General features: G+C 48.3%; 1 protein-coding gene across 1 annotated transcript in view; it reads left to right on the forward strand.

Moving 5' to 3' along the window:
* Positions 1–23,739, forward strand: part of NALF2 (NALCN channel auxiliary factor 2) — a 28,185-nt gene extending 4,446 nt beyond the window's left edge. Inside the window, exons 2-3 of the mRNA XM_034950532.3 lie at positions 20,230–20,401; positions 20,808–23,739. Of these exons, the coding sequence (XP_034806423.1) occupies positions 20,230–20,401; positions 20,808–21,193 (558 nt within the window). The 3' untranslated portion in view covers positions 21,194–23,739. The remainder of the gene's footprint in view (positions 1–20,229; positions 20,402–20,807) is intronic.
* The last annotated feature ends 3,738 nt before the right edge of the window (positions 23,740–27,477 follow it).

The raw sequence follows: 27,477 nt of genomic DNA on the forward strand, positions 1-27,477 counted from the left end.
CTCCTGTCTGGTCCCCACCCCAAATGGGATCCCTGGGAGATGACGCCCCACCCTCAGAGCTTCTCCTGAGTGGAGAGACCACAGCCCCAGGCCAAGATGAAGAGGCTTTCTTACTTCTAGAAACCAAGCTGGGAACCTCTGTTTCAGAGCCAGGTGACCCCCTGTCCCCAGGACCCTGTACTGAGTGCATCAGTTAGCTCTTCCCTGGGTGGCCCCAGAAACCCTGTTCTCTGCCTTTGCAATATCTGCCCCCGTTTCAGGCCACACAGGGCCCCACGAATCATACCTGTCCTCGCTGCTGCCTGTGACACCTCCCAATTTAGTACCAGCTGCAACATTTCCTTAATGTGCAACTGACTTCCTCTCACACAGCAGGGCAATGTAACTTAGGTAGGCCGATGCCTTTCCCCGCCCTGGCCTCTCCCAACTCCCAGGGTCATGCCTCACCTCTCTCTTAGCTTCCTGTGCATCCCCACAAGCCCTATTTCCTCCAACCCCCACCCCACTCTCTTGGCCATAGCTAGGGTTACTGGACAACCACCACACTCCCCCATGGCTCTCCATCCTCCCAGTTCTGCCACACTCCTGCCTTTCTGATTGCCTCTTCCCCCACCTCTGTCTCTTTCCTACCCTCTCTTCAGAACATTCAGACTAGGGGGAGTGATGGAGATGGGGGCAAAATCCTGGCTTCTTCTCTCATAGCTGTTGATCTGAGGGGAAATAGAGGCCCAAGGGAGGGGCAGTTCTTAGCTCTCTCACCAGCCATAGGGTTGCATTAGTAAAGATGAGTGCCAGGGAAGGATGTGATAGTTCTGCTCTATTCCAGACTGACCCAAACCCACCTGGCAGACAGTGTGTTTGATTTTGGGTCTCACACTGACTGGGCTGAGAAGGAGGCAGGAACCCATGTTCTTCTGGAGAGAGTTGAAGGAGGTGTTTCACCTGGAGAAGAGGTGACTCGGGCAGATATGCTGTCTGACTTCACACCTCAGAATAGTTGACATGGTATAAATGAAGAAGCATGACCTGCGTGGCCCCAAAGGGCTTTTATAGTCAGAAAGTTCTAGGTTAAAACCTAGTTCTTTTATTTATTACCTGTGTAACCTTGAGCTAAGGACGTCAACTCTCTGAGCCTCACTTTTCTCACCTGTAAAATGGGGCTAATTCATCGTAACAGTCCTGTGAGGTCATTATTAATGAGAAGAGTCTTTACAGTACCCAGACCTGCCATATCAGAGTTGCTCAGTTTCTTCCTTTCAAAAAAGGAACAGACTGCCTTAGGAGGAAGTGAGCTCCTGCTCCCAGGAAGTGTCTGGCCCGATACAGGTGGACCCTTGGGGAAAATGCCGTGGAGGCAATTCTAACACCAGATTATGAGCAGAGTTGGACCAGGTGACCTTTGAGGTATATTTCAGCCTGGATTTTAGGCCTGTGAGCAAAGCTTGCTCATTGAACAGCAGCACTGGATGGGGAGGGCTGGGGAAGGAGGTTGGTCCTAACGCCCACACAAAGAGAGGGGGTGGGGGGCTGCCAGAGCCAGCGCCTTGCCTTCTGCCCGTACCCGCTGGGGCCCTGCTCTTCCTCCACTCCGGCTGGCAGCTGTTTCTGCCTCACTGCCTTCCTCTCTCCTCCCACCTGCCACAGCTTTCCTGCCAAGCAGGACTCCTTGCTAACACTGGGTATGAGGGGTGCTGAGAGCAGGGAGCTCAGGGCACTGGGTAAAGGACAGGAGCCCCAAGTTGGCCAGTGGTGTCTGTTTTCATCACACAGCTTGCAGTCAGGAAGCAGTGCCCCACAGGCAGCCTCCCTGACCCAGGGCTCTTAGAGCCAGAGAGGTACCCTGGTCCCTGTTTGGGGGTAGAGGAAGGGGCAGGCTGTCAATAAACAGCCTCCTGGGAGCCATGGCAAAGCCTGCCCTTGGGGAGGGGCCTCCAGATCCACAGAAGTTCATCTCTTCACCAAGGAATGTGAGCATGGGGTTCTGGGAAGGAGCAGGAGCCAGGAATCCTGGAGCAGGCAGAGAGAGGAGGCAATGTTTATAGTGAGGACAAGTGAGGACCCACCAACATCCTTTGTTCAGTGTCCCAGTCTCTTGTCCTTGGACCCAGTGACAATCACTGTTACCTTCCTGGAATAGCACACAGTGAATTAAGACTGGGAGTGGGAAAGTGGTCACTCCCACCCTGACCTGCCCCCACTCCAACCTCCATGTTCTTCCCACGTTAGCTCACACCCAACATGCCTATCCACTTTCCAATGACCCTACAACCTTCCCAATCTTCTACTTATCACCCTACGCTCTTCCCAAGCCACACCCACACCTTACTCCCTCTACCTACAGTCCTCCAACCCCTGCCCCTCCTGACAGTTATCTCCACCCCCTTCCACCTCAACTCTGGACCTCACTCCCCACCTCTTTCCTCTCAACAGTCAGCCCCTCACATTCCACATTACTCCCCCTATTCCCATCTCCCACCTGACACCCCTCCCAAACCTTTACTCCAAGATACCACACCCTCTTCTGGCCTGCATGCTCCTTGGGCCTTGCATCACTCACACCCCACTCACACTTTACCTCCCTTCTCCCCATCCTTTTTCTTGCTCTCTTTCATCTTCTGGTCCTCTCTTCCACCCTCTTTCCTCCTGCCTCCCCCTCTCCCTCTCTGCTCTCTTTCTCCCACTTCCCTTCTCTCGTTACCATTCAGGGTAGACATGTACATGTGTGCATGCACACACAGACACACATTCATACAGACACACATCCCCCGGTCTTCTTCATGGCTACTTCCCATCCTTCCCGCAGGCTGGTGCCTGACTACTACAGTCACCATAGCAACGGGAACCTCCAGGAAGGATACACTGGTATCTCCTGAAGGTGGGGGTTGGGGGAGTTAGGTGGAGAAAGGGAGCCTGACAGCCTCCCACCCAATACCATGGTCTGGCAGGAAGAGTCTGCTGAACATGGTGAAGGTGGGAGTGAGGAAAGGGAAGACAGTGGGTGGAACCAAGATCAAAGGAGGGTCAAGAATCTCCCAACACATCGTAAGCATGCGAGGGTGCTTCTAAGCCATGCGGATGCATGCTGGTCCCCTCTGGATGTGTCAGTACCCTAAGGAAAGGGTATACCCACTTTTTTACATGTGGGTAGGGACATAGGCTGAACCTCAGACTCAGGGGCGGGAGTGTGCCTTAGAAAAACTTCTCCTTTGGGGCAGTTATTCTGTGCCCCCACCCTCTGAGGCAGTTTACCTTCTGTGTGCCCATACAGACTGGGCATCAAACCTGCCCTCCCCAGCTCATTTCTCAGCCACATGTGGATTCCAGCTGCCAGTGTTAGCTGAAAGCCAGGGGTGGCCCCTGCTTCTGGGGGTCTGGACAAATCTGGACCCCTACAAGCACCATTCTCCGATGCTGGCCTGGTAGGTCTCTGGGGAATGGGTATGTTTGCGTTTTGTGTGATTACAGGCACACAGACCAGAGTGTGTGCAAGAGGCCAGGGATGCTGGACCAGCCTTTTCTCCCTGGGCATAAAAGTGGGCTCAGTAACGCCTGAATTTTTGATACTGTTAGCCAGATAGGTGCTTAGAGGGGCGGGCAAGGGCACCAGGCGAGCTGCAGCTGGCTCTGGAGAGGGAAGGAGTTACTACGGAGTGACAGGGACTGCCAGGGCCAAAGCTCCTGCTCAAATGCATTCTGGAGAAAGGAGCTGGAACCTGAGCCACAAGTCTATGCACCAGAAAATGAGGCCAACTGGCTGCAAAGACGAAAGGGCTAAGAAAGGGGAAGGAAAGAAGAAAATTGCGAGTCTTTGAGTGCCTAGGAGATGCCAGGGGCTTTATATATGTTCATGAACTCATTTAATCCTGGCAGTCATCCTAGCAGGCAGGCACTATCATGATTCCCATTTTACACATGAGACAACTGAGGCTCAGTGAGGTGAAATGACCTACCCAGGCCACATAGCAAAAGGACTGGCATACAAACCTAGGTCTGTCTGTTCTTTCTCCAGTGCACAGATGCATGAAGAAAATGCTAATAATCTCCTCCAACTGTCAGAGGTAGTGCCCAGCTGGCTATTGAGAGGCTGGGCTGAGAAGCTGGGCCGACTGGAAGGGAGGCCCAACAGAGCCTATTGGTAGCTTAGAGGTCCTCTGGAGTGGCCCAGATCCAAAACGAGGACCCACCAACATCCTCTTTGTTCAACGTCCCAGTCTCTTGTCCTTGGACCCAGTGACAATCACTGTTACCTTCCTGGAATAGCAACAAGAGAATGGGCGCAGGGAAGGAACTGCAAAGGAGACGGGAGGACCTGGGCTCCTCTCGCCTGGAGGGAAGGTATCTCTGTTATATTCTCAGCCCCAATCTGCTGGAGGGATCAAGCAGATCAAGAGGGGAGAAGGTGCAGAACATTAACCTAAGTTAGTCCCTAAGCAGGCCTAATGCAGACCTGAGACCCTGGCCTCCACATCCACTACACCTCAACATGTGCAGTTTCTCCATATCCTTGCACATGCTGGTAGAGCTGGAAGGGAAAACGACTGCAGTAAGACTTTGTTGCCCCAGAGTCCGCTGAGGCCTGGCCTGGGCTTTGGATGCCCAGTTCCCATGCAAGGGTTTTGGTGAGCCCCTAAACTTGAACACCTAGGCTTTTCTTGGGGATTGAAGGAAGTGCCAATCCACCAAGTTCTGCCAGAAGAGGGGCATTTGGTGGTGATGGGTGTTACCAATGTTCCCTGTCTTATTTGGTTTTAAGAAGATAGCATGGCTACCTGGCTGATCTGTGAAAGGTGAGCTTGTCTGTTTAGTGTTGAACTCATTAAAACTTCCAACTAAGTTAATCTCTTAGAATTATTATAGTCTCAGAATCTTATAATAATATCTTTTTTTCCAGTTAACCAAAAAGGCCTTTGAGAAATTTTGGAAAGTAGAAGTATAAAAGGAAAAAAGTCCCAGAGCACTTAGTCTTTTTTTTTTCCCGTGGTAAAATATACATAACATAAAATATACCATTTCAACTATTTTTAAGTGTACAATTCAGTGGAATTAAGCACATTTGCAGTATTGTACAATTATCACCACTATCCATTTCTAAAACGTTTTCATCCTCCCAAACAGAAACTCTGTGCCCATTAAACAAGAACTCCCAGCCGGGCGCGGTGGCTCACACCTGTAATCCCAGCACTTTTGGAGGTCGAGCTGAGCAGATCACCTGAGGTCAGGAGTTCAAGACCAGCCTGGCCAACATGGCGAAACCCCAGCTCTACTAAAAATACAAAACTTAGCCGGGCATGGCGGTGCACACCTGTAATCCCAGCTACTCGGGGTGAGACAGGAGAATCACTTGAACCTGGGAGGTGGAGGTTGCCGTGAGCTGAGATCGCGTCACTGCACTCCAGCCTGGGTGACAGAGTAAGACTCTGTCTCAAAAAATAAAAAAATAAAAAAACTCCCCATTCTTCCCTCCTTCCAGCCCCTGGTAAGCATTATTCTACTTTCTGTCTCTAGGAATTTGAGTAGGTACTTCATATAAGTGGAGTCATACACTATTTGTCCTTTTGTGTCCAGCTTATTTCATTTAGCATGAACATTTAGTGTTCAAGGTTCATCCATGTTGCAGTATACATCAGTACTTCATTCCTTTTTATGGCTGAGTAATAGTCCATTGTATATCTATGCCACATTTTGTTTATCCATTAATTTGTTGGTGGGCGTTTGGATTATCTCCACTTTTTGGCTATTATAAATAATGCTGCTATGAACATTGGTGTACAGGTATCCTTTGAGTCCCTGCTTTCATTTCTTTTGGGTTTATATTAATACCTAGGAGTAGAATTGCCAGATCATATGGCAATTCTATGTTTAACTTTTTGTGGAACTGCCATCCTGTTTTCCACAATGGCTGAACCATTTTACATTATATTACATTTTATGTTATACATTCTGCACCATTTTACATACATAACAGCAGTATGCAAGAATTCCAGTTTCTCCACATCCTTGTCAACACTCGTTATTTTCTGAAGTGTTTTCGATAATAGCCATCTTGATATGTGTGACTATATATTTTTACATAGTTGAAATCATACTGTTTTTTACCCTGCTCTTTTAAACTTGTTACACTATCTCTTCATGTAATTAAATATTCATAAACATCATTCTTGATGAGTGTACAATATTCCATCACATGAATGTAATGTAATTTATTTAACTAGTCCCCTATTGACATTTATGTTACTTCCAACATTTTGCTATTATAAATAATACTGTGATGATATTCTTTGTTCATAAGTCTGTTTCAGAACGATTCTTTTTTACGAATAAATGCTATCTCAGTCATTTTTTCTTATTTCTCTACTTTGCTGAGTTTTTAAAATCACAAAATAATGCATGCTGTTTGTACCAAATCTAACAATACAGCGGTTTATAAAGAAAACATTAATGATCCTCCTATTAGCTCCCCTCCCAATCCCACTGCCTGAGGTCCCTGATGTTAACAATATGTAGTGTGTTCTCCTGCCCCTCTGTGCAGGCTTACATAAACGTCTACACACAAAATGACTTTTTCTTTCCTTTTGCATACAAATGGGAGCATAGACATTAATTCTGCAAGGTGAAGTTTCAGAGCTAGACGTACAGAATCAAAGAGTATTAACCTTTTTGAGGCTCTTGACATACATTACCAACTTTCTTTCAAATTACTGGGTTATTCTAGTTTATACCCTCACCAAAAGTGTGAGACTAATATGCAGCACACTTTTCCAGTATTGGCTATCACATCTTTAAAGCTTTACTAATTTGGTAGTTGAAAAATGGTACAGCATTGGCTTTTCATTTTCATTCCTTAGGTCAGACATTTGTTTTTCTTGTTTATAGGCCATTTGTCTTGCCTGCTTTGTGAATTATCTTTTCATGTTTTGTGTTTTCCTTACTGACTTGTACATGCTTTTTTGTATGTATTAATGATACTAACCTTTTTCTAATCACATTTGTGGCAGATTTTTTTCATTTGTTATTTGCACCATAGAGCTGAAAGGAGGGAATGGAAAGGAAGATAACTATTCCACACACTTTGTGTCCTTTATCTTACTTAATTCTTGCATCTGCCTTATGAAGTACATGATATTATTCCCATTTTACAGAGGAGAAGACTGGCTCAGAGAGGTTAAATGGCTAGCTTAAGCTCATCCAGCTAGTAAGAGTTGGAGCTGGGATTTGAATGGCAGCAGACAATGGTACCACCCAGTCTTTGCTGGTGTAATTATACTATCGGTAAAGCTTTGTGTGGTAAAGCTTTGTGCTAGTTGCTTAACAGGCATAATTTACTGAAAAGTAAGGGTAGGTACTTTTATTATCTCCATTTTACAGATGAGGAAAGTGTGGATCAGGGAAGTCCAGTAACTTGCCTGGGGTTTTATAACCAGTATGAGCAAACCTAGGGTTTGGACTGCATGACTGAGTTTAAAGATGTTTGACCCTGTCTTCCCACTGTATTTGATTACTCCCTAGGCATCAACTTCTTGGATCCAAATTGAGGCCCAGGAAGGAAAAGTGCCTTTCTCACAGTCACCAGAAAGTTAGTGGCTGAGTCCCTGTCTCCCTACAGGTGGTGACTTGTCCAAATTCACACAGTTGGTGGCAGAGCCAGAATCTGAAGCCAGCTCTAACTCTCTATCTAACTGGAGCAGGGGCTTCTCGATGAAGAGAATTTGTGGAATATGCTGGGGAGAAGGAGTTGGGGAGAAAGTGGAGTGCATAGATACCCTGAGACTTTTCTGAAGGAATGGACTCTGGCATTGGAGTCTTCCAGGGCAAGGCTACTCTAGAAGCCCCCAGATGGTAGGACCTGGGACAGGAGAACTCATGTTCTGAGGCAAGAAAATCTTTCTTCTGGAGACATTTGCCTTCCCTTCACCAACTGCTAAAGATTAAAACAGGAATAGTGAGCCTTTGGCCCTGGGTAGGAAGCTGATGGGCGCAGAAGAAGCAAAGCAGTGTTTGCCTCTTTTTAACACCTCCATCTCTCAGGGTGTGTGTGTGTGCGTTTGTGTGTGTGTTGAGGAGAGAGAGAAAGGAATACTTTGATTGTGGAATGGAAATGATCATTTGTAGCACCTAATATCCAAATGCTATTCCCCCACATCTACTTACAAAGAAAACTTTACTCATGTGGAGAATGGACTACGTAGACTGATTTTACAGAGTCACCCCTCCCATCCAGACATACAAATCTCTCCCTAATTTGATGTGAAATTATGTCAGAATGAGATTTGAGTCCACTGGCTTCAGTGGTTGTAGTGAATTGAAGTGACCATCCCAAGGGCAATATGAGTATAAGAGTTTAGACACCGAAGTCCAGATTAACCTGACTTCAAATTTCAGTTCGAAATCTGTCTTCTCTGTAGAATAGCTGTTGAGAACTTGAACATATTCTTTAATCTCTATTGGAATCTCATTTTCCTCACCTTTGGAACTGAAAAATAGGGTCATTATGAGGCTTAAATAACATGAAGCATGCTAATCTCTTAAGAGCACAGTGCCTGCGAGATGGAAAGTGCTCAAGACATGCTAGCCCCCATTGTTATTATTATTATTGGCTGTGGACCTTGGACAAGTTATTTAAACTCTTTGGTCCTCCCTGTCCTCATCTGTAAAGATCTGTCTCTACCTCAAGGGATAGTTGTGAGGTCTCAGTGAGTTAACAAATGTCTGGGTCAGGTGATTAGAACAGAGCCTGGCATATAGTAAGCACTTAATAAATGGTGGCTATTATTATTCTCTCCTTAATTAGGTGTGTTTAATCCAAATGACTGCTTAATATCTAATTGATGTTGACAACACTGGGGTGGGATACTTAGGAGTAGGGAAAGGTAATTTGTGAACAGGAGGTGAAGTATCTAGGGTAGGGGATGAGGAGCCAGAAGGCAAGTGGAGGGATTCTAGTGAGGGAAGGCACAAGGATATACTTAGATGGGGGAGGAAAGAGGCAGAGAGGGAGATGGAAAGACTCCAAAGCCCTTGATTTACCTCATCACTAAAGACCAAGCACAGCTGACAGTCATCTTTGATCACATCTCTGTTCTCTCCAGCCTCTCATCTTTCTGGCAAGGCACAGCATTTGGAGGAGGAGGTAAGGATCTGTCTTTGGTGATCCCTGGAGAAGGCTGGAGATTGCTTCCTGGGCCTGGGCCCAGGTATAGCTGTATGTGGCAAACAAGTGTGCCTGGGAAGGGGAAGTGTGTGCAGCTGAAGGGAACCTGTGGCTGTCACTGTCACACTGGCACCATTCCTGTGGTACTCTGCACAACCATTGTGCACAGAAGCTCCCGAAGCTCCCAAAGCTCCCCTCGTCTCATCTTAGTCCTCTGTGTGGCTATGGGACCCCTCATTAGCTCTGTTGTCCTGATAAATTTACCATGGTCCAGACAGTGATGATGGAGTAGATGATCCAGGGCAGGGCAGTGCAGGGCCTGGGGCTCTGCAGCAGGGCAGTGTGGGCTGAGTCTAGCGAGGTTGGTCAGGTCAGGTCTTGGAGATTTTGTTTTGTTGTTTTCGAGGTTCGTGGCTGCAAAGCAGTTTGTTTTTCTTTAAAATTCACTTTATCAAAGTACTGTATTTTCATAATTTTAAAAGGCATGTACAAGCTATATATATATATAAACACACATATATATGTGTATACACACACACACCCCAAGCCTCACTCTTCAGAGTCAAACACTTGAGACACTCTTGACTGTTTCTTCTGATATTTACCTCAATATTTCTAAATGGTATGCTAATATTGCTATTTCTTGTTTTTTCTGTTTTAAATATTTGTGTATACACACATGTATAGATAGATATTCACACATATACATATATACACCTGTGTGTATATATCTCATTTATATGTATCCTTGTAGCTTATAAAGCTTTTAAATTCTATATATAAAATATCTGTTAAATGACATATATAGATCTCAATGCTTATCATTAAAACAGTAGCCCTCTACTCCACCCCTGAGCCTCACTCTTCAGAATTAAATACTTCCAACTCTCTTAGCTGTTTTCTTCTGATATTTACCTCCACATTTCTAAATGCCATGTCAATATTCTATTTCCCAATTTTTCTCTTTTAAATATCTGTTGACTTTTAAAATGTGATTAAAGGAAGATTTAGCTCTTTTACTCCCAGCAGCACTTAACATACACACATGCTTCCCCTCCCCTCATACATTCAATATTGGCAAATCAAAATTCCTGATTTTAACAATATTCCATGTTTATATTACTAGAATTATAAATATTGTTCACAGCTGAGTTATGTAGAATACTGTGATTATATTTCCTTCCTTGGTCATCTTGTTTGCATGGAGTTAATAATTGCCTCTTGTTTTCTGTTTGCTTAGTTTTCTCATTTTTTGCTGATACATTCCCAATTTCTTTATCAGAGCTATAAAATCTCACACAAACACTTTCATAACCCATTATTTTCACTTTTTTCCTTGGAGCTCTCCACCTTGCTCTAGTTGCTAGAGGTTTGGTTTTCAAGTACTTGTCAAGTACCTCTGTGTGTATACCTCCTCCACTTGTATACCCAGCTCCATGTGAGGCCCTGAGGAGAGTGGACAGATGACTAAGATACAATCTGTCCTTGGTGAATCTACAGTCTCATGAGTGTATAATTTATAGAAATGTCTTACCAGAAGGCTGTGTGTTAAGACTTTGATCTAGGCTGTCCCTTTGGTCCCACACTCAGGCAGGCCTCCTCTTCTTCGTTTCCCATGAGTTACCAGAATGTGATACAGTCCCCCAAAGAGCAAATGTGATCTTAGGCTGCATTAACAAAAAGTTTCTAGGACAGGAGGGCTGATGCCTCTACTTCACTTTGTGTTGATAAATCCTATCCGGGGATTGTGTGTAGTTGCAAAGGACATGGAAATACAGGGACTCATCTGAATGTGAACAACCAGGCTAACAGAGGACTGGAAACCACATCTTTTGAAATAGTTGAAAAAAAATTGGGGATGTTTGGCTTCTTGAAAGAGTAGTCTACACATAGCTATCTTCAATTTTATTCCCTCACATTTCCTTTTCAATTTTCTACAGGCTGGTTTCTGCCCCCACTGCTCCACTGAAACTGCTCTCACCATAATGAGACTGCCTCTTAATTCCCCAAACCAGTGTGTTCCCATCTAAATCCTTATCTGCTGGCCACTCCCTATTCTTTGAAATTCTCTCCTCCCTTAATTGGCAGAATGCCTCTCTTCTGTTTCTCCTCCAATCTCTTGAGCCACTCCTCCATCTTCATCTGATTCTTTTCCTCCATCTGCCCCTTAAGTGTTAGTTTTTCTAGGGATCTACTGTTGATCCTAGGCAATGCCATCCACTTTCTAGGCTTCCACGATTGCTGAAGCAGCCAGGGTGAGCTAGGTTATGCTCTGGTAACAAACAACCCCCAAATATCTGAGGTTTAGCACAACAAATGGTTACTTCTTTCTCATGATACGTGTCTGAAACAGGTCATCAGGGAACATCTGCTCATGATAGTCACCAAAGACCCAGGATGGTAGAGGATCCAACATAACACTGCTTCCACAGTCAGCATCAGAGGGAGGAGAATGTGGCAAATCATACATTTGCTCTTAAAGCTTCTGCCCAGAAGTGACTCATGTCACCTCAACTCACACTTCATTGTCCAAAGCAAGTCATATGGCCATGCCTAACTTCAGAGGGTGTGGGAAAGTGTAGTCCTACTATGTTCCTGATGACTAAGTCCCTAACCCCTGATGGCTTCCAAGCCTTTATGCAGACTCTCCTTCTGAGCTGACTGCTGTGTCCAACTGCCTCCTCAACATTTCCACCTGGCTGACTCACATATACCTCAAAGTCAACATGACCCCAAACTGAATTTATCGTCTTCACCCCCAACTCTATGCCTCCTATTTTCCCTGACTTAATAAATGAAACTATTCATCCAGCTACCCAACCCAGAAGCTTGGTCATCATCCTGGATCTCTCCCTCTCTCTCATTCCCCACATCCTTAAATAATCCTGGTGATTCTACCTCTTTAACATCTCTTCTCACATCCACCCCTTCCTCCCTATTTCTCAATTCTGCCACTGTTGCCTTAGTCGGGGCCCTCACAACCTCTCACTCATACTGTTGGAATTGTCTCGTAACTGATCTCTGTGCCTCCAGTCTTGATGCCTATACTCCATCAACCACACTTTCAGACAGAAGTCCGAAAAGTTAGTCATGGGAGTGGCAAGCCATCTTTAAGTAGGCAATTATTTGAAACCTATTAAAGGCTCTCCATTGCCTATAGGATGAAGCCCAGCTCCTTGTCAGCTTCCAGAGCATATCATAACCATGGCCATGGCCTTCCTCTGCAACCTCATCTCCCATTGTATCCCACTTTGCGCCCTCTAACTATGCTGAACTACCTACAGTCTCTAAACTCAGCACTATTTCACACTTCCAGGCCTTTATGCCTGCTCATTTCTTTGCTTGAAGTGCACTTATTCTTTCCATATTCCACCTAGTTACCTTCTACTCATTTGTTTTTCAATCCCTAACTCAACCCTCTCCCACATGGAGATGTTTTCCTGTCCTTCAGCCTTCAGAACACAGTTGATCACTCCTCTCTTAATGCTACTACTGTACCAAGGAGATACAGTGCTTCTTGACTTACAATGGGGTTACACCTTGATAAACCCATTGTAAGTTGAGAATATCTTAAGTTGAAAATGCATTTAATACACCTAACCTACCAAACATCAGAGCTTAGCCTAGCCTACCTCAAACGTGCTCAGAACACTTACATTAGCCTACAATTAGGCAAAATCATCCAACACAAAGTGTGTTTTATAATAAAGTGTTGAATATGTCATGTAATTCATTGAATACTGTACTAAAAGTGAAAAACAGAACGGTTGTATGGGTACTTGAAGTATCATTTCCACTGAATATATATTGTTTTCTCACTTTGGTAAAGTTGAAAAAGTGTAAGTTGAGCCATCATAAGTTGGGGACTGTCTGTGCTACCTATCACAGTGACTTAAAATGATTGATTCATATAGTTGTCTCCCCTGCTCCCTGAAGACAGGAATCTTGTCTTACTCATCTCTATTATCTGTAGTTCCCAGTACAGTGCCAGGCACTCAGAAGATGTTCAAGAAATGTTTGCATGGACAAATAATGAGAAAAACAGACTCAGAGAAGTCTAAAAATACCTGCAGGGTTGGCACGGGGGACAGGAAGGTAGCTGTTCCATATGGCACCAGTAGAGCTAGTAAGAGCTGCGAGTGAAGCCACAAGGAGGAATTAGTTCAAAAGAAGGAAGAACTTCTGTAACTGCTAGAGTTATCTGAAGATATGGGCTGCCCTAGGACAGCATGACCCCCTGTGACAAGGCTTACAATCAGAAACTGGATAAGCACTTGGCAGTGATGTTGGAGTGGAAATTCCAACAGCAGATAGGGCAGTGTTGTGATGGTTCTCATGGTCCCTTCTATTCTGGAACAGTCATGACCCTGACTCCTCTGCTCACCTGATTGACAGGGATTATCTAGGCCCCTTCAGAGCTGCTCCTACATTAGGAACACTGTTTCTCCACTGGACCAACCCTGTCCAGGCTGGGCCCATCCAGCCACTGGCCTTTGAGCAGATGGCCCAAGAGGCTTGGTGGTGGGAGAGCTTTCTGGAACTGCACTGGCTCTAGGTTCTCACCCTCCTCTCCGGCCATCTCCCCTGCCTTTCCTTCAGGCCATGCCACTTTGACTCATGACTGCTCAGTTTGAGAAGCAGGACAGCTGTTGCTTATTTTTACAGCCACTTAAGTAGAACCCTATTATCCACCTGGATTTGCCCTTTAATGCATCTAATCCCAGTCTAATTCTACCAATCCCAGTGAACTACTGTCCCCAGAGTTATGTCCATGATCTCCTTCCTCTGGTTGAGGAGACTGATTTTGACCTAACCCTGTTCTGATCCAACTTTTGAAAGCCCAGAGTCGGGACTAGGAGCACTTGGCTCTTTTCAGACCCTGCCCGAGGGGGTTCCTCACACACTTCTCTGTGTGCTGATGGATGCAGTACAAAGAGGCATCAGGTTAGCAGTCTGGTTGCCTCCCTTCTAATCATGGCTTATAGTTGATTTCTTGCATGCCTCTGACTTGGCTAAGCCAACCCTCTTCTTTGGGTCTCAGTTTCCCTATGGGTAAAATCTGGGAGCGGAGTGTACCGTGGTGTCTGTGGACAGTGGATTTCATCCCCATGTGTAGCTCACATTGCTGCTTTGCCTCCACAGGCTCTGCGGCTGCAGCTCCAGCTGCTGGCCAAGGGCCCCAAGGGTACATTAGGAAGACAAGCAGCCCTGGAGAGAAGGCCTATAGGGAGGATTTGGATGGGGAAACAGGCCCCAGGGATGGAAGCAAGTTAGAATCCATGAAGGAAACTGCTTACTTCCTGGTTGGCAAGAACTAAAGCTCTCCTCCCTGGAGGGCTTTTCAGCCCCAGAACCAAGGAGCTCGGGATGGCCTCCGCTTTCTAAACTTTCTGGCCCTGAGTCCTGGCTTTGGGATGTAAAAGTCTTCTTTCTAGAGGAGAGTGGGGATGATGATGCCCTGGCCAGGGCTGCAAGCGCCAGAGCCAGAGGGTAAGGCTCTCTGGGTCCTCCCTAGATTGGCAACTGCAGAGCCCAGGAGGGGTGGTGACACCTCTCATCTTGCCCCTCCCATTTCTGGAGTGCTCTGCAGCCCAGCTGGGAGGAGGGATGGGACAGCCTTCGCAGCTTCCTTTTTGGGTTAATTGGTGTTCCCTCTAGTTATTTCCTGCTTCCTTCCCCTCCCAGTTCCCATAGCAACTGGGCTGTAGCAGCCAGAACTTGATTGAGCCCAGCAGTGGCCCGACTGAGGTGGGGAAAGGAGGGCACTGCCAGGTCAATGCTTCCCACCCCACCCATCCCCCGCTGCCATCTCAAGGGTTCAGGATGGTTAAGCCCAGAGGACAGGGCATAATTGGAAAGCCTTTTATGCCAGGGCTAGAGTTTGAAGAGCCTAACATGCCAGAGCAGGCCTGGTTCTCCTCAGCTCTCCTCCCTTCCCCATGCCCTGTGTCCTGCCTCTTAAATTTTGAATTCACTGTTGCTGGTAGGATTGTTCAGTAGGAAGAACCCTGGAGTTGGAGGTGGGAAACCAGGTTTCCAGTTCCTCCCAAACCGATGGTTCTCAACCGTGGCTGCATACTAAAATTGCCTGAGGTATTTTGAAAAACTACAGATGTGTAGGCTCCACCCACAAGGATTCTGACTGAGTTGGTCTGGATGTGATGTGAGCCAGACAGGAGTATTTTTTTTCTTTTTTTTTTTTTTAGACAGGGTCTCACTGTGTTGCCCAGGTTGGAGTGCAATGGTGTGATCTCAGCTCACTGCAACCTCCTCCCCCTGGGCAAAGGTGACCCTCCCACCTCAGCATCCTAAATAAGTGGGATCCAAGGTGTGCACCACCACACCCAGCTATGTTTTTATGTAGAGACAGGGTTTCACCATGTTGTCCAGGCTGGTCTAGGACTCCTGGACTCAAGCAATCCACCAGCTTCAGCCTCCCAAAGTGCTGGGATTACCAGCATGAGCCACCGCATCCAGCCCAAGACAGGAGTATTTTTTGGAAGCTCTTTGAGTGATTGTGATATGCAGCCAGAGTTGAGATCCTGGAGAACAAAAGAGCTCCGTGGTTCACCCAGAACTGACTGTTATCTTGTTCTGAGACATTTCTTCCCTTTCCCTGCATCCCTTGCCTCCAGCAAGCCCCACAACTCTCCTAAGCTGGGCCCTCCTGGCTTTCCTCCATCCTTGTAGACAAGTGCCCAGGAACCTGTGAATGCCCAAACAACCTCCCCCTGTCAACCCCTGGCTCAGTCCTAACACTAGTGAAACAGGGCAAGCTACCTCGGTCCATCTAAGAAACAGGGCTGCAGAGTCTAAGGCAGGCTTGTTGCCCAAGCTGTAACAAACACTGAGAGCCAGATCTTTCACCTGAGAAGGACCCCAGGCTACCTCTGAGGCATGAGGGATAGCAATGGCCTCCGCTGGCCGGCTGTGGGCTGAGGAATTGGATTACCTCTGAGCCCCATATCACTCTTCTTCCTCCATTCCCCTCATTAGCTCCTTGCCTGTTCCTGCCTCGCCACCCACAGGCCTGGTGTCCTCCCCAAGCAATCTGCTCACCCACTTGTTGTCATGGTGACTCTGGCTGGGGGTGTGGGGACTGAGTGGGGAGGTCGTCTAATTAAGGAGAAAGGCCACACTCCCAATGTCAGGCCACCCCTCCCCCTTCCCCAACCTACCCTGGCTGGCTCCCTCCATTCCTCCCTCCAGGAGCAGATGACGGGAGCGCCCAGCCACCATAGCCTGTTACTGGGCTAATTGCAGTTGCCTGGGAGGAGGGCAGGAACTCCACTGGGGCCTCCTCACCTAGGAGCTGGAACACTGACTGAACTAGAAGAGCCCAGAGAGAATTCCACAGGGACCTCTGAGTCACACTGATGGATGCAGGGTTGGGAGGGGGCCGATTGCACACATTTTGGGGTGAGGGTGAGGTAGGCTCTGGGTCCAGGCTACAGACATTGAGGCAGAGCCTATGGACAGAGACTCATCTTGGCACTCTGGGGCTCAAAAGATGGAGGGAAGTCTCTAAGGTACTGGGACCCTTAGTTCTTGTAATTTCATGTTCTTTCCTGCCTTACTTCTGTTTCTTTCTCCTCCCCTTCTTGCGCTCTCTTATTCCTCTTTCTTAGCTTTGCTTTCTTACACCCCCATCTCTCTTAGCCACTCTTATTCCATCTTATTCACCCCCGCTTGTTCTTACCCATCTTTCTTACTCCCTCTTTCTTACCGCTTCCTCTTAACAGCCCCGCTTACCCCTATCTCACCCTCTGTTATGTCCCTACCTTTCAACTTCTTTCACCCTCACCCCACTCTTAACCCTTCACCTCCCTTACACCCTCCACCTCTAATTCCCTGGCTCTTTCTCCCCAACCCCGTTGTTTCCTACCCCCACTATTCCTACCATTCCTTACCCTCTCTTTCGTATACACCTCCTGTCTTCCACCCCTTACCCCAACTGCCACTCTCTCATACCCCTCAAACCCCTCTCTTCCTGCCCTCTTTTAACCCTCCAGCTCTCTTACCCTGCCTCCTATTTTCACCTGTTTTTTACCCTCCTTTCACTCTTTTCCCATTCCTTTTCACATACTCTTTTAGCCCAGTAATTTCATATTTAGGAATTTATATAAATAAAATTTAACACAAGTGTGTGAGAGATGTGTGTATAAAGATAGTCACTGGAGCGTTGTTCATAATAGTGAAAACGTGGAAATAAGTGTCCATGAGCAAGAGATCACCAATGCCCTTTTCATTCCATTCATACAAAACCATTCTCTGTTCTCTTAACACACCATGGATTTGTTTGCCGACATACCTTTGCTTAAGCTATTGTCTCAGCCTGGAATGCCCATTTACCTCATCTCTACCCATCCCATCTAACATCCTGATTTGAGTCCAAGCTCAACTGTTCTCCCACCACTGAAATCTTTCCCTGCTTCTCTACTTGCTTCCCTCCAGTGGTCCATGGTTTGAACTCTCCTTTCTATAGATCATATGCCATAGATTCAAATTAGATGTGTCTACCCATGAAACTGGAATTTTCATGAGCGTAGGGACATGTCCTCATTTACTTGTCCTGTTCATTCATTCAACAGATTTTTTAAAGTGTATATTGTGCCGAGTATACAACAGTTAATAAAGCAAACCCATGTCTGCTTACGTGCAACTCACATTTTAGTGGGGCTGACAGGAACAAAACAAGAGTGCAGAGAAAGTAATACTTGTGGTGAAGAAACAAGGAAAAGAGAATAATGAGGGCAGCATCCTTTGGTGAGAGGGGTAAGGGAGATCCTCTCTGAGGAGAGGACATTTAAACTGAGACCTGAAAAGTGAGAATGATCCAGACATGTCAAGAGTAGGGGGAAGAGCATTCCGGGCCAAAAGAATAGCATGTGCCAAGGCCCTGAGGTGGGAACAAGTAGGGCATGTTCAAGGAAAAGAAAGAAAATGAAGTTGGAGAGAAAGACAGGAGCAAAGTTATACGAGGGCTAGAAGTCTGTGGTCAGAAGCTTAATTCTAAATGCATCAAAGGGTTTGGAGCAAAGGAGTAACATGAGTCAATTGCGTTTTGAGACCACTCTTCCTCCTGTGTGGACAGTGGATTGGAAAGAGCAAGGGTGCAGGTGGAGAGGCCAGATGGGAGACTGTCATCCAGGTGAGAGATGATGATGGCTTGCCCAAAGGCATAGATGTGGAGCTACAGTTGGCATGCCTTGCTGATGGACTAGATGTGGGGATACAGAGAAACAGAAATGAAGGCTGACATCTAGGTTTCATGGCACTCACTGAAATGGTCAAGACTTGAGGAGGACAGTGGATTGGGGATTAAAAAAATAAGACCTACATTTTAAAATTTATAACATGTTAAATTTGAGATGCCTGTGAGATACCGAAGTCCCAAGCAATGCTTTGCTCTTTGGGGGACTGGTTAGCAACACAACCTACCCCATCACCCACTAGTACCTCCCTGCTTTGGAAAAGGCCAGTGTGGGATTGCATTGCCAAAGTCCATGTTCACAGCAGTTATTTGTAGTTTAGTGAAAATGTTTGAAGTAAGTATAAGAAACTGACAGTGCTTCTGAAACCATGTTGCTCAGAATATGGTAGAAGAGCCTCCTGTGGCACAGTGACCTGGACCTGGCTCAGAAATGCAGATTCTGGGCCCACCTCCGTCCTCTTGAAGCTGAAACAGAGGGAGACATCTGCATATTTAACAAATGCTTCAGGGGGTTCTGAGGCACTCTGAAGTCTGAGAACCATTGCTGTGAGGAACAACAATGAACCTAGAAAGCGCCCCTAAAGATACAGGACTGGATGTGGGTGGCAAGACAGGAACAGGCAAGGTGCATGAGAGCCATCTGGGCATCTGTTAAAATGCAGATGCTGACTTGGCAGATCGGGGGTGGAGCCTGAGATTCTGCATCTCTCACAAGCTCCTAGGTGACGGTGATGCTGCTGGTCCAGGTCCACACTTTGAAGAGCAAGGACCTAGATCAGTGGATCAGTGGTTGACAACTGGAGACAATACCCCTACCCCAGGGGAACATTTGACAATGGCTGGAGACATTTTTTTTGGTTTTGTTTTGTTTTGTTTTGTTTTTTGGTTTTCACAAGAGGTGAGGGGAGAGAATGCTACTACTGTGTAATGGGTAGAGGCCAGAGATGTTGTGCAGTATCCTGCAGTGTACAGGACAGCCCCCACAACAAAGAATTATCTGACCCATAATGTCAGTAGTATCACTGTTAAGAAACCCTGGGCTTGATGATAACCAAAGAGTATGGAGCAGGGAATCTTCCTTAGCTAGGACCCAGTGCCTGGTAGGAGTGGACTAGATGAGGGACAGGAAGCATACCCATGAAGTGAAACTGCAAAGCAGAGGTTCCAAATGAAACGTAGCAGTGTGTTTGATGTCTGCTTCATGCCAGAGCAGAAGCCAATAGGGCAGAGCATGGATCAAGTAGAGCTCAAAGGCACATGTGGTGCCTGGTAAGGCAGGTTCCTGGTTTTTTTTTTATTATTAAAAATAACCCCTCACATTTACATTACACTTCAGAGTTTACAGAACATTTTCATATATGCCATATTATTTCATCCATACAACACCCTAATGAGGTAAAGCAAGGATTATTCTTTCTCTTTCTTGAATTTAGAAACTCAATACCATCAGCCAAAGAAATGTTTGCTGAATTGAACAGAACTGACATTTGCCTCATTATATATAGGTAGTCTCAGACAAGTCAGATACTTCCTTGGACCAAGTGTAAAATGACAGGGTTGCATGGAATGATTGGCAAGGCTCCTTCCAGTTCTGACCTTCCAGTAATTTTGTGATCTTTGCCAACACACAAATTTTGAGTCTTGGATGACTGCAGACTGGGGTGCTTGGGAGTACTGGCTATGAGATCGGAGATCTTAGGTAAGATGCAGTGGCCTTGATCCAAGCCCTTCTTCCTCTCTACCCCCTGGATCTTGGGGTTAGGTTGGTGAGGCCCCCTTGAGAGACCACAAGTAAGTCCCCCCATCCCTCTCCTCTGAGGTGGGAAGGGGCTGGCACATGGGCTGATGCTCTTTCCTCTCCCCACAGGCTGTCTACAAGGCCTGGCTGTGCTCAGAATACTTCAGCGTGACCCAGCAGGAATGCCAGCGCTGGGTGCCCTGCAAGCAATACTGCCTGGAGGTGCAGACCCGGTGCCCCTTTATACTCCCCGACAATGAGGAAATGGTGTACGGAGGGCTCCCTGGCTTTATCTGTACAGGTAAAGGCAGGGCACTGGGGAAGAGGGAGGAGGCAGGGGGCCCAGGGCAGGCATCAGGTCAGAGGAGTTGGGAGCAGGGATAACAACAGGGGAGTCAGGTGAGAAGAAGGCCAGTGGCTGGACGAATGGGCAGTGACGTCCCCAGGTTGGGATAGGGCCAAGTGGAATAGGGAAAAAGACCAGAGTGTCCTTCTCTGCCCAAAACATGTCCAGGGAGTCATCCCAAAGAAACTGGCTGGGGTCCCCAGGAAAGAAGGGCTCAGAAAGGGCAAGTGTCGAGGGCTGTGGGGAGGGAGCCTTAGATGAGGCTACTTGAGCAGCCCCAGCTCTGGAAACTTGCTCCCTAGGTAAGGCATAGCTATCAGCTCCCCGAACACCCCACCACACCTTCCTTATCCATTGGCAGGGTTGCTGGATACTTCACCAAAGCGTCTGGAAACCAAGTGCTGTGACGTGCAGTGGGTCTCCTGTGAGGCGAAGAAGAAGAAGTTCAAGGAGTCTGAGGCCCCCAAAACCCACCACCAGCAATTCCACCACTCCTATTTCCACCACTACCACCAACAGTACCATCACTACCACCCCCGTCATGATCCCCCAGGCCGTGTCAGCAACAAGCCCGCCCTGCTGCCGGTCTCTGGGGGCTCCCGCCTCAGCCCTAGCAGGATCCGGCTCTGCGTCCTTGTTCTCATGCTCCTCCATACCGTGGTGTCCTTCTCCAGCAACCAGGGTGGTGGGGGATTGGGGCTGGAGACACTGCCTGCCCTAGAGGAGGGCCTGACACGGGAAGAGTGACAGTAGGGAGGGAGGACAGACCTCCACCACACTGACATCAGCTCCAGCTCCCCCAGGTTGGGGGGGAGGGGGCTCCTCCCATGGGAGGTGTAGGATAAGGTGGGGGTGGGGGAAATGGGGGAATGACACATCCCCCCCAACCTACCCCCACCCCAAAAGCAGCTCCAACAGAATGGCCAGAGGGCCTCAGGGAGCTGCAAAACTCATCCAGGAGAAAAAGGCAGGAGCAGCAAGTGACCCCTCCCAAGCTCCCATCTATGGGGCTTAGCAAAAAAAGGGAGGAAGTGGGGGCTGGATATGCCCACCCCTGCCAAAAGCCCTGACCCCAGGGAAGGAGGCTGCTCACCCAGCCTTGGCCCTGCAGGGAATGTTGGGGGGTACAGAGGGGAGAAGCTCTTTCCCCCACTCCACATTCCTTTTGTTGCCAAGATCCTTAATTCCCTCCTGCCCATATCCCTACAGGCGACGGCAGACAGTGCAATGGCCCTCCTGCCACTTCAGCACACCTTGCCCCACCTGGGACCATCACACGTGAAGCACCAGGCTGGGAGATGAGGTGCACACAGTTGCAGCTAGGTCGGGGCCCCAGTTAAGCTGTGCCCCACCACCCTAGGCAATGAGGGGCAGGAAAGGGGTACAGAATGAATGGTGAAAGAGAGTGGAGATAGGGAAGGGGGAGAGGAGAGGAGAAATGTGGACAGAGGGCTTGAAGACATGGCCGAATAGGCTACTGCCACCCGGCTTTGGGGAGATGGGCGATAAGTGTTGAGGTAGGCTCGAGAACTGCTCCCCAAATCAGTGAGAATTGCATTAGGAGCCCTCTGGGGAAAGAGCACAGGAACTGAGTTGCTGGGCCTCAAAACAAAAGGCTGCAGGCACGTGGTTAGACTGCCGCTGTCTGAAGGACCATATCTTACAGAAGGTGCACATACTCCCAAGGGCCACTCTTGCCCTGGAGATCTTGGCCTTGGGGCCAAAGACATTTCCATTTCCGATCTCCATGGGGAGGAGGGACTTAAGCCCAAGTGGGTCAGGCCTGGCCCAGGTCCTCATACTCCCCTATCTTGTCCTAGCCCAGGCCTCCATGAAGGAGAACCTGGTGGCATTGCCTCAGAGCTCTCCAGAGATGAGCCTCCCCTATCCCCACCCTGTCCCTGTCCCCAGCCTACCAAAGAGTATTCACACCTTTCCATCCCTGACTCTATGGGTTACTGTCCCAATTGCAAAACACCCATACTCCTCTTCACCCTGTAGCAGGGTCTTCTGCTCCAGTCACCCCGGCCTCTTGCAAGAGAAAGTCCAGGGACTGGCAAGAAGACCCTTTGACTAAAGATAATGTGCTGTCATATCTTGGCTGAGAAACTGTTGAGTCAGGCTAGAGGACTGGACAAGAGAAGAGGCATTGAGAGCCCCCTTGGGAGCCATTAGCCTTGCTCTGGTCTGCTGTGTGGGGGTGGGGAGTAGGGGGGATCCCACATTGCCTGGGACATCTGAATGCTGATACGAATGGACAGGAAAGGGAGCCAGAGCTGTATACCTGGAACAGGCCAGGGAGCCTTTAGTGCCAGCAGGGCCTGTGTCCTGGGATGTGATGCTAGTGAGTGAATGGGAGGGCGGGCCTGGAGCTGCGTGAGAGTGAAACCAAGAAGCGGATGGGGAAGGGAGAGCTGGCCTTGGTCAGCTTAGGGATGAATGGAGAAGGAATCATTCATGGGCCTCGGCTAGGTCCCAGACTGATTACATGAGACTGGGGAGTCCTTCCCTGCCAGTTTTCTCATTTATTACAGCCTATCCCCCAACCCTACCCCTGCGCCCTGCCTACACACTCCCGTTTGGCCCTTAGCACTTTGGGCCTGGTCACATACCCCATCCCTAGAGTGCTCTTTTCAGCTGGGGAGGGGAAGAGGTGCTGGCTCCTTTCCAGACATGCTTATGTATAAGTAAAGGGGCAGGTGCTTGGGCTCCAGAGAGACCCTAGGTACTGCCTTCTAACTCCTGCATCCTCAGAAGGGGAAAAGGGACTGGGAAGTAAGGGGAAACCATATGGCCCCAGGGAATGGACCCTTGGAGACTCCCATCCTCTCTTCCCCCTCACCAAGTGCCCAGGAGACCCCTGGCTCAGACCAGCCCAAGGCCTTGCCCAGTGGCAGGGGAAAGGGGCACCTCACTCCACCTCAAAGTCATTTGACTGCCCCCATCCACCCCACCACCCTAATCTTCCACCACCTCTCCGGCTGCCCCTGCCCTCCATCACAGACAGCAGAGCCGGGCAGCTTTCTTATGCCATTTTCTACACTGTGCTTCATGAGTAGGACTTTCTTGCACTAGTTCCTATGACTGAGTCTCCAAACTGGTTTCCTAGTAGCCCCCCATCCCTTCCTCCCTTACCCAGCTATGATTCAGTTGTCTCTGCCCTCCCTCTTACCCTGCCTCTGTGTTTCGGTGAGAGTCTCTGTATATGTACTGCTTTCTGTTTTGTTGCATTGTGGGGCAGAGGCCTCTCTGCTCTTGTTTAACCCCATAAAGAAATAAATGGTAAGACTTGATGATAACCCTCCCTTCATGGCTTTGTTCTGTGGAGTTGAGCTTGCTGCATTAGGAAAGTCTGTGGCTTGGGGAGGGGGTGGGACAAGAGATGTTGACCCTGTGCCCAGCTCTCTGTCAGCTCAAATCTCAGGAAGAAAGGGTAGACTGTAGTAGACCATTCAAGACAAGGACTCACAAAGCCAGCCACCTGCAGGGATCAGGCAGATCACTGTACAGAGTGAAGTAGGCCAGGTTGGGGAAAAGTGCAGACTCCAATTTGAGTGCTGAGAACTGCAGGACATGTGCAAAGGAGGCAGCTGAAGCCCAGGGTTGTCTTGGGGAATGTAGGTCCAGTGTTGCCAATCTTCTCATTCTTCAAGGGAAGTTAGGACTGGGGATTCTAACATGAAGCCCCCTAATTCATAAATGTTGGCTCAAGTATAAAAACTAACAAACCTACCTCCATGAGGGCTAAACAAGTCTGTAGGCTCTACATGGCCTGGGGATTGCCGGTTCTTGCTTTTGTTGCAGCCTTCAGTTCTAGTCTGCCAGCCTCATCTCTCCTACACCTCTTAACCAGACCCATCGTCCCACCACAGAAGGAAGGTCACTTGGCGACAACTGCTGGAGGGGTGGAAGACAGGGCTCTCCATCACTAACACTGCTTTCACATAAATGGGGAAAGGAGAGCATGGTCAGGAGAGAGGCTGGTGTCCTGACTGAGCTGCCAAATTACTTTTCCAAGAAAACATGAGCCCACTCCACTTCCCCAAAAGCAGCATAACATGGAGGTCACAGCATGGTCGCCGGAGCCAGACCATATGAGTTCCAAGTCTAGCCAGCGCCATTGTTACGGCATCTTTGGGGTGTCACTTTTCTGGCCGGAAACCTCTGTGGTCAGTGACACTTTTGCCCAAGTTCTTGTCCTGCATCCAGGAAGAATGAAGTATGCAGACAAGTGGAGGGTGAGCAAGACAAAGAGGGGCTTTATTGAGTGTTAGAACAGCTCAGAGGGGACCCACAGTGGGTAGCTCCTCTGCAGGCAGGTCGTCCTGTCATCTCTGCAGCTCTCAGCAGAGAGGAGGCCCTGGAGAGGGTAGCTCCTCTCTGCAGCTGGTAGTCCTGACATCTCTGCAGGTCTCTGAAGCTCTCAGCAGAGAGGGTAGCTCCTCACTGCAGCTGGTCATCCTGTCATCTGCTCAACTCTGGCTGAACCCAGGGCTTTTATGGGCCTCAGAGGGGAGGAAGTGTTCACCGATTGGCCCATGGGCAGCCATGGGCAGGCCCAGAAAAGGCACCACAAGTTCCCACTCCAGTCTGTGGGACTGGCAGCCTGGCCCCCAGCCTTCAGACCCTTGCTGGTCTGAAGGTGGGGCCTCACTGGGGACCCGCCCCCTTTCACCAAGGAACCTATCTGCCTTCTGCTGCTGTTCATGGTGCCCAGGCTTGGCCCAACTTTGCTCCAAGATCAGAAGAGGCGCCAGCAGCAGGGAGAAGGCAGGCAGTGGGAGCAGGCACTTTTGAGCCTGCGAGCTCAGGGGGGCCTTCCTGGGCCCCTAAAAGTGCTGGGATGCCCGAGTCTGCAGCCATGGTTTGGGCGGCTGCACTGTGCCTGGCGGAGCAGGGCTCCTGCCTGCTCCATGGAGCAGGAGGCCCAGGTCTGCAACCGTGGTTTGGGCAGCTGCAGCTGTGCCCAGGAGGGCAGGGCTCCTGCCTGCTGTCAGCCCCTCAAGAGCACGGGGATGCTCAGATCTGCAGGCACGACTTGGGCAGCTGCAGCTCCACCTGGGAGGGTGGGTCTCCTGCCTGCTTTGTAAAGTAGGACGCCCAGGCCTGGGGGATAGGGCTCCTACCTGCTCTGTGGAGCAGGAGGCCTGGACCACACCTTCCTGCTGCAGCCGACATCTTGGCAGTGGCCACTGTAGATGGGCCACTGCTGCCATCACCATCTCCTACTTGTATGAGTTTGAGCAAGAGTTCCTTTACTTCCTTGAACCATGGTGTCCTCATCTATCACAAGGGTTATTGTGAGAATTAGACGGTGTAGTACATGAAGCACTTGGCAAAACAGCTGGCACAAAGGAGCCACTCACATGCTGATTGTTATCATTACTCACTCAGTCTTTCTTCTCTTTCCTTCACCCCCACCTAAAACAGTCACCAAGTTCCATCATTCTTTTGTAAGACGTTCAAATCCTTCCCCTACTTTCCACCCTGACTTCCACTAAGCTGTTTCAGGCCTTCAGTAGCTTTTGCCTGGACTACTGCAATAGCCTATCAACCAATCTCTTGTCCAGTCACTCCAGCTCTGATCCATCCTCTACCTAGCACAGTCCCACATGCTTCAGAGGCACTTGACAGAGATTTTGTGAAACAATTGCTGCCATAGTTGAGTTACCTAGAGGACACAACTAATCTTCCTTAAGCAAACATTACACCCCTGGAAAACATCAAAAACATCAGATGGTTCCACATTGTCTGTAGAATCAAGTGTAAACTTCTGAGCATCCCATTCAAGGCTCTTTGTTTTTTGATCATATCCTACCAGTCTGATCTTCCCCCGTAGGTGCTCATATACTCACATCCATGCCCCACTGCCCTACTGGGTAGTCTCTGAGTGAGCTCTGCACTGTCTCATCTCCTGCCCTTGGCTCGCATTGTCTCTTCTGCCTGGAATGCCCTCTTTCCATCTCTGCCTATCACTGACTTTCCTAGTTTTCAAAGTCCAGCTCAAATGCCACCTCTGCTATGAAGACTTCCACATTCTCCCCTCTCTCAAGCTGGAAAAAAATCTCTTCCTCCTCTGTACTTCAATAACACTTTGTCCCTTAATCGTGGTACTGATTATATCCTGCCTGTGTTCAACTTATTCATTCAAAATATACCTACTGAGCAAGTACTATATATCAAACCCTGCGCTGGGTGCTGGCAAACAGCAGGAAACAGACACATTATAAATCCACACGGTAACATGACTTTATGCATTGGACAACCATAATATCACCCACTACAGCACATCAGAGTTTTTGTCTCACTGCATGCCCAAGAGGAGGGAGCCAGGTTCTCTTGGACTTGGGCATAGGAAAGAGAGATGAGAGATTGCAGGTCCCACACTAACCTGCTACATACAAAAGCAGAGGAGGCAATACACCCGCAGTGCTATGGGAGTAAAAGGCACAATAGCTGTGCCAAGGAAGTAGCTCTACAAGCCATATGTCACCATTTCACTCCTGGACTAAGCTACCATCACCCTGCAGCTGCCTCTCTGAGCTCTCCCTCCCTCAGCCAGGCCCAGGCCCAGGCCCTGGCACTCTCTCTTCAGGTCAATCCAACTGCAGACAGCCTGTCTCTTGCAGCCTCAGCATGGGCAAGGAAGAAGCATGGCAGTGGCTCACAGCCCTGGCAGCATATCAGAATCACCTGGAGAGTTTTAGTTCTGGCCTTACCAGCAGAGAGTCTGATTTAATTAGTCCGGGGTGGGAGTCCCAGCTTCAGCATTGTTTAGAAAACTCCACAAGTGATTCTAGTGTGCAGCCAGGCTTTACAACCACCGGGTGAAGAGAAGGCTTTGGCTACATGAAGTCCTTGTTATTTGAGGATAAGTGGTGCTAGAAAAAGGCCACTTACAATGAATCCACTTGAAATGGGGACCAACATTTCACAGTAGAGCAGAAGAAAAGGGGAAAAGGATTTGGTTAGGACTTCATCTTGAGAAATAAAATTGGAAACATGGAAAATATTTTAGTTTCCATTTAAAA

The sequence above is a fragment of the Pan paniscus genome, chromosome X (assembly GCF_029289425.2).
Source record: "Pan paniscus chromosome X, NHGRI_mPanPan1-v2.0_pri, whole genome shotgun sequence".
NCBI classification, from domain to species: domain Eukaryota; kingdom Metazoa; phylum Chordata; class Mammalia; order Primates; family Hominidae; genus Pan; species Pan paniscus.